This window comes from Tupaia chinensis, unplaced genomic scaffold, assembly GCF_000334495.1.
Source record: "Tupaia chinensis unplaced genomic scaffold, TupChi_1.0 Scaffold149178_1, whole genome shotgun sequence".
NCBI lineage: Eukaryota > Metazoa > Chordata > Mammalia > Scandentia > Tupaiidae > Tupaia > Tupaia belangeri.
This window is the reverse complement of record NW_006209026.1, coordinates 48227-56264: the sequence shown is the minus strand read 5'-3', so window position 1 is coordinate 56264 and position 8038 is coordinate 48227. Positions and strand designations below refer to the sequence as shown.

The window sequence follows — 8038 nt, the reverse complement described above, 5'->3', positions numbered from 1 at the left end:
GGAAAGAGTATGCTTTTCCTCATCCTTGGACTTGGTCATCTTTCTAGTTCTGTAAGTATGCATGCATGTCACTGTTTTGAATGATTGTGTAATGTTACATGGAACGGTTTGACCTCAACTTGCTTACCTAGACAGATTATTTTGTAATCCCAAGAAACACTGTCTTTGGTACCTTTGTCTATACTTCTTCTCACTATTTTGTGATTATCTTCTTAGAATTATATTGGGTCATTGGAAAAGTCATGATGTCTTTGCATAGAAAAATATGTCATGACTTTTTCGACAACCCAGTATTATAAAAGTACTTCGTTTCCAGTAAATAGAATGGACTCAGTTTTCTATTTTAAAATTTCTTTCACAAAATGATATTCTCACCATGTCTTAATATCTTAGAATAACATGACTTTTGTCAAAAGTCATAAAATACTATTTCACCAGTTCTGAAATAGCATTTTATGACTTTTGACTAAAACATTCTTGATTTTCTTCTAGACTTTGTTTTCCAGTGTTAAGGATTTTTGTCCTGTCTTGAGCTGCCAGTAGGTTCATGTACCTACTATTTGAACAGAATCCTAACTTGTTTCCTGGCTTTAAGTTTTAAGTAAAGTTCTTTAGCATTTCTTTGATTTATTAAAGATAAAACTGCTTTTCTTGAGATTAAAAAATATATTAAAAAATACCTGTTTAATGACCATAGTAAGATTTATAGCATCAGCTAGGTGCCACCTTATAGTATATTCATTCTAAGACTTTCACGCCTAAAGTCAGACAGGTATTCACTGATATGTACATACCAGCTAAACGTGCTATTGAAAGTAGTTAAATTACTTAAGGAATTTTGTGAATCAATAAAATGTGGGGGAAAAAGGAATGGAAAACAACTGTAGACACCTAAGATAGTGTGGGAGGAGGGTGGGAAATGACAGAGGGTGAGAAGTAGGGGTTAAAAAAAAAAATACACACACACACACACACACACACACACACACACACACAGAAGCCCATGCGTGCGCATGTGCACATCATGTTTTATTGTCAAATAATGTTCCCTCTTGTAGATACATCTCCTTGCAGTATATTTTGGATGGGAAATCACATTTTGTATGCTGTGACAATGCTCAGAGAATGAATGTAAATTAATTAATTAAAAATGTTTCAGAAGAAAATTACATTACGTTTGTAACTAGATTCTAGCTTTGTCCATAGTTTTAGTTTAAGGTATTTTGTGAATCAATAAAATGTGGGGGAAAAATAAAAGAATAGCATGACTTTCATCAGTTACATGCAAATTAATGAAATAACCACATCCCCTTTGTCATCCAAGTTATACAGATTTATTGGTCAGAGTTTTCAAAAAGCTTATGGAAGTGCCAGCAGATGGTGTAGCAGTTATGTTGCTGGACTCCCACATGGCCAACTGTGGTTCGAGTCCCAGACCCTATGGCTTGAATACACATTCCCCAGTGTGTATGCATGCATGCCCACAATCCTGGGAGGAGAAGGGATTGTGGCATGGCCATCCCGCTGGGTGGTGATTTCTCACTTTTCCTCTCACTGTCTCTGTCCCTCTCTCTCTGTCCTGTGAGTGCATGTGCCCCAAGGCAAAAACCTCACACAGGATGAAAAATCTATGCATACACTTCAAACGTTTTTGATCACAAAAGTATGGGTATATCTCCTAGGGTTGTAAGAGTTAAAGGAGACCATCTTATAGGAGAGTACCATATAACTATTAGTATAAATAATAGTTTTGTACGTTTATTCCACTGTTTCCATAACCTTTTTTTTTTTTTTGAGAGATATTTTTGCTATAGCTGCCTGTGATCACCAAAGAGACAGAAAGCAAGAAATCTTCCTCTCAGGCTTTTGGTCATGCACACACACATGCCTGGTGTGAGTTTTAAGCCGCCAGTTCTGGGACTGAAACCTCTCAACTACATGGCAGTCCAGCGATGTAACCATCACTCCATTTTCTAGTCCCTTCCATGAACTTTATTAAGTATCTGCATATTCCCAGAGCATTTATATTTAAATTACTCAGATATTCATATATTCTTTTCACATGTTAGTTCCTAATTAAAAGTTTAATTTGATTTTTTTTCCCCACCTAGATTTTTATGATGTCAAATCTATATTTTTTTTTGGAGAGGTTTTTACTCTAGGGCGCTAACTGCTGGTCCCGGGATAATATACTGTCACTGGACTCCCACGTAGTCGGCCACGGTTCGAGTCCCGGACCCGGTGGCTTAAAGTCACGCTGGGTGCGTGTGCATGCGTGCCCAAGATTCCGAGAGGAGAATGGAGGAGAAGGGATTGCGGCATGGCCATCCCCCCTGGGGATGATTTCTTGCTTTCTGTCTCTCTGTCTTCTCTGTCTGTCTGGTGAGCACATGCGCCCTATAGCAAAAACCTCTCCAAAAAAAGAAAAAAAAAACAAACCAGTATATTATCCACATACTAACATTTTACTTTTGCAGCTTTCTTGGTTTAACTCAAGTAACAATGTAGAATAAATGGAAGATTAAAATTTCCTATTTGTCCCTCAGGTTTACTCCCTCTACATGGCAGAACATTGGAAAATTGCATTCCCTGTGTTTCGACATAATGAATGTTAGTAAGACAAAGGTTAGGGAGACATGTAGGGTGAGATTCATTTCCTATAGCAAGATGGGTAGGTTAGATTACCTTCTGCCTTTGCTTTTAACCACAAGCTTTTATTTATTATTTCCACTAAGGCATATCACATCTAAGATATGAGACATATAAAGTTTAAGTGATTGTCATTTTCTCCAGATTTTGCCATTTGCGTGGAAACATGCCCATGCTAGAGTGCAAAAGTTGAGTTATTCAGGGCTACCTGTTGCACTTATCTGACTGTGTCGATTAGGACTTCTAGCCAACTCATACCTTCCTAGAACATTGCTTTCAAGTATTTCAGAAGTCTTACTTCTGAAGAAGTGCAGTAAGGTCAGAAAAAAGCAGATCATAAAAGTATAGGTATATCTCAAAGGGTTGTGAGAGTTAAAGGGGACCAACATATAGGAGAGTACCATGTAGCCATTAATAGACCGTACAAGGGCTTCATTATTATATCTTCTCTTCACACATTTCTTCATTTGTGTTCTGATTTTTTACATAGTGAATATTTTATGACTTTAAGCTTATTAACTTACATTATAATATGCATAATATGCATAATTTGTGGTGTGTGTGTGTGTGTGTATATATATATACAAAGTTGCTGGTTTAGGGAAAGTTGAAAGGGACTCATAAAGTCCTTTGACAGGTATATCCTTCCTTAAAAGCCCTTTGCCGGGATTACCTTTCTTTTCTTTTTTTTTTAAAGAATTATTTATTTAGTTTTATTTATATATATATACACACACACACACACACACATATTTGAGGTGGCTTACAGGAAAAGACATAGATCAAGTTTCTTTTTATTTTCTTTTTTTTTTTTTTAAGAATTATTTATTTAGGGACCAGCAGATGGTATAATGGTTACATCACTGGACTCTCTCGTGGCCAACCATGGCCGGAGTCCCTGACCTGGTGGCCTGAAACTCATGCCAGGCCCATGTGTGCGTGTGCCCAAAATCCCAAAAGGAGAATAGAGGAAAACGGAGTGAGGCATGGCCATCCCCCCAGAGGGGATGATTTCTTACTTTGTCTCTCTGGCAAACACATGCATCCTATAGCAAAAATCTTTCTCTAAAAAAAAAAATAATAAAATAATTTTTTACTTAATTTTATTTATTATTATTATTATTTTTTTAATTTGACCATAGAGAGAGAAAGGGAAAGTGAGAAAGTAACTCACCAGGTCTGGGACCCAAACTGTGTTCAGCCTTGTGGGAGTCCAGCACCCTAACCACCACACCACTTGCCAGCCCCCTACAATACAGTTTTAGTTATAGTAGTAATAATAAAATGCCACCCCAAGACAAAAATGTCCTACAGCAACAGCAAAATCTTAGTAACCCAGAAAAATAAAATCTGTGACAAGGAAATCTATTCAAGTAGCTGGGATAATGTAGTTAACTTTGTGCATAATCATAAAAAGCTGTATTATCCTCTCAGCTTTTTTAGAGGCTTTATATTAATTTATTGGGAGGGGTGGGATCAAAACAATTATTTTAAAAAGATTTATTGAGATATAATTCATGTACCATGCAGTTTATTCCTTGAAAATGTACAATAAACTCGTTTTTAGTATATTCATGGAGTTGCTCAGCTATTATCGTAGTCAGTTAGAGAACATGTTTATTGCCCCAGAAGGAAACTATGTACCATCAGCAGTCACTGTTAATATTCATTTCTGATTCCTAATTTGCAATAACTTTCGTATGATTTTGGATGCTTTTATCTACCAGCCTCTCCTTTTAATTTTCTTGTTCCTGTTCCCTACAAATGTATACCCCTCTCTTGCCATTACGTAGCTAATGATTATTAAGAACAAGGAAAGTTGCTGGTTTAGGGAAAGTTGAAAGGGACTCATAAAGTCCTTTGACAGGTATATCCTTCCTTTTCTTTTTTTTTTTAAAGAATTATTTATTTAGTTTTATTTATTAATTCATTTATTTTTTTAAAAAATTTGACCAGAGAGAGACACAGAGAGAGAGAGGGAAAGTGAGAAAGCAAGCTACTAGGTCCAATATATGGACCGTAGTCGGCCATGTGGGCATATCCAGCGCTTCAACCACCACGCCACCTGCTGGTCCCCCAGGTATATCCTTCCTTTTAATCCCAGTTCTAATATTTTCAATTTTGAACATTAGTGCTTATGCACAAGACACTTTTTCTCTCCATTTAATGGAATATAGAAAATAGCCACAGGAAACCTCTTGTTTTGCTGATCAGCTTAACCTAGCTAAGTTATTGCCAGATGTATTTATGGATGCCCTTCCTGAAAATCAGTACTCTGTTTGTTAGCCATGGTATCTGAAATTCTGTCTTTCTAGAAATTAATCTCCTCAAATTCCCTTTTAACAAAACTTTATCTCTGAAAGGGATAGCACATAAAAATATTATCTGGTAATAACCTGTTAGTGTGATTAGTTTTACCACCTCATCCATAGCAGAGTTCTGAGAGCTTGGTTATTCAGCAGATGTGTGTTTTTTACAGGGGAGGAGTGGAAGATAAGGTTCCAATTGAGATGGTGATTAGGGTAGGTGTCACATCTGGAAAGGGTGGGGAAGATCTAAAAGAGGTGAGAGATGAAGGTAAGGTGAGAAGAGACTGAGGTTTGCCATGAGAAAGTCATAATTGTGGCATGTACTCACTTAGGTCTGGATTTCATAAGGTATACTGAACAGTAAATGTTTATGACTGCATTGCTAAAATTATTTAGCAGATGGCAAAATAGTTATGTCACTGGACTCCCACTTGGCCAATTGTGGTTTGAGACCAGACTTGGGGGCTTGAAACTCATGCAGGGTGTGTATGCGTGCATGCCCCAAAGACCCACTGCAGGGGTGATTTCTCACTTTCTGTCTCTTTGTCTCTCTCTATTGCTCTGGCAAGCACATGCACCCTACAGCAAAAACCTCTAAAGGAAAAAAAATTATTCAAGGACACTGAAAGCCAAAAAGTGTGAATTCTATATGTAAAATGTATTTCTAGTATGACTGACGTCATATAACACCTTCATACTATTGTAGTTTCTGTGATTAAAATTTAGTTTCTATGATTGGGCCACCAGGTGGCATGGTAGTTAAGGCACTGGACATTCCCACATGGCCAGCCACGGTTCGAGTCGCAGACCTGGTAGCTTGCTTTCTCACTTTCCTTCTCTCTGTGTGTCTATCTTTCTCTGGTAAAATTAAAATAACTGAATGAATAAATAAAATTAAAGAATTCTTTAAAAGAAAAAATTAGTTTCTATGATTAATATTTATCCATCAGACTTTTCCTGGGCATATATTTACCATACATCTTAATTATTTTGTTTTAGGCAATAACCACATGAAAGAAGAAAATTATGCTGCTGCAGTGGATTGTTACACACAGGCAATAGAACTGGATCCAAATAATGCTGTATATTATTGCAACAGGTAAACTGGCACTATATGGCAGGTTCATAGTTCTTAAATATTTATGTTAATAACTGGAAGAAACTGTAAAGCTTATTAATTGATCAGTTTTTAAAGTTTAGTACAACAAGGAGGAGGAAAAAATAAACTTATAAGCTTATTTAGAGGCAACCAACCATTGTTAATGAACTTTTGGCATATTTTGTTTCATGTAAGTTTACTCCATTTTCGATTCGACTTTGTTCACTGGGCATCTGTAGAGTAGTGTTTGCTCTTGCTTCTGGTTTCATGTTACACAGACTTGAGTAGGTAATGCGTTCTACGTTTATGTCAGTTACAAGTTCGCTAACAGAGCTATCGTAGCGAAATGGTTAAGAGCAGGGGTTCTGGACCTGGACTCTCTGGATTCCCATTTCTGGCTTGGCTTCTGTAACTTTGAGCACTTACCTTCCATATCAGTAGTTATCCTTTAGTTACCCTATCTGTGAAATGTGGATAGTAACAGTCTTTACCGCATAGGGTTGTTACGGAAAGCAAATGGTTAGTATAGGTAAAGTGCTAGGTAAATATCTAGTAAAGAGTTTTATACACCACAGAAAATATCTATTCCCATTATTAATTATGAAGCCTGTTTTTTTAACCTTGATCACATGTGAAGAAAAATTCAGATTTACGAAGACTCAAATATGTTGTCACTTATCTTTCTCTGATCTACCAGTTTAGTAGTAACTCTGATAACATAAAAAGGAAATGATATTAGTCTGATAGGACTTGCTCCGAATTAATCTAGTTGTTTCTTTCTTTTTAAATCTTTCTTTTTAAAAATTTGTCTGTAACTAATTTATTATGAAAATTTTTATAGTTGAGTGAATTTTACAGTGGACAGTCATGTAGCCACTCCTAGATTTTGCCATCAATATTTCATTGTAGTGCTAGCCCCATAGCCTATTGGTTAAGGGAGTTGGATCCTCCATTGCCAATTACAGTTTGAATCTCAACCTTAGCAGTTTGAAAAACACACCAGGGAGGCCAGCAGGTGGTGTGGTGGTTAATGCACTGGACTTTGACATGGCCAACAGCGATTTGAGTTCCAGACATGGAGGCTTGAAAATCATGCCTGGCACATGTGTGTATGTGCCCAAGATCTTAGGAGGATGGAAGAGAAGGGACTGTTGTGTGGTCCTCTCCTTTCAGGGGGTAATTTCTCAGAAAATCATTCACTATTTCTCACTATTTCTCACTATTTCTCTATTTCTCTCTAATGCCCTATGACAAAATAAGTAAATAAAGTAAAACCTAAGAAAGAAGCACACCAGGCATATGTGCATACGTGGCACAAATCCCATAAAGATGAAGAAACGGAAGAGGAGGGATTGCAGTGTGAGCAAATTGGGGGAGTGCTTTCCCCTCCTCCATCTGTCTCTGTGAGCACATGCACCCTTTGCAATTATAAGGAATTTCAGTGTATTTGCTATATAACATCTTTATCTGTGTCTCTGTGCCACTATTTTATATTATCTTTGATGTATTTCAAAGCAAATTGCGCCATCAGTACACTCCCTTCTAAGTAATATGCATATTATTGTCTAGAGTTCAATATTTTCTTACTTTTTTCTTTAAGGTAAAATTTGCATGCAATAGAACATGAATTTTAAGTGTACTTGTACTGAATTTTGAGAAACACATACATCTGTTTAACCCAGACCCCATCAGATATGCAGGAAGTTCCTCATGCCCCTTCTCAGTCAGTGGCCTATAACCAGAGGCAACCGGTGTTTTGTTTATTCCCACCACAGATTACATTATTATCTTCAGCAGTTTCATATGAAAGTAATCTTTTTTTTTTTTTTTTTTTTTTTTTATTTTACCAGAGGATGACTGCTTATCAGAAAGAGATGGAGACAGGGAACCAGCAGTTAGCATAATGGCTATGTCGCTGGACTCCCACGTAATCGACCGCGGTTCATGTCCCGGACCCGGTGGCTTAAAACTCACGCCGGTC

The 8038-nt window shown here is 37.0% G+C and overlaps 1 protein-coding gene across 3 annotated transcripts in view; it reads left to right on the top strand.

Moving 5' to 3' along the window:
* SGTB (small glutamine rich tetratricopeptide repeat co-chaperone beta) overlaps window positions 1-8038 on the top strand; it is a 47187-nt gene that overhangs the window by 14692 nt on the left and 24457 nt on the right. For all 3 annotated transcript variants that reach the window (XR_003548319.1, XM_027769265.1, XM_027769264.1), the window contains exon 4: window positions 5958-6057. Coding sequence is in view for 2 of the 3 variants with exons in the window: in XM_027769265.1 (XP_027625066.1) it covers window positions 5958-6057 (100 nt within the window). In the remaining variant the exon portion in view is untranslated. The remainder of the gene's footprint in view (window positions 1-5957; window positions 6058-8038) is intronic.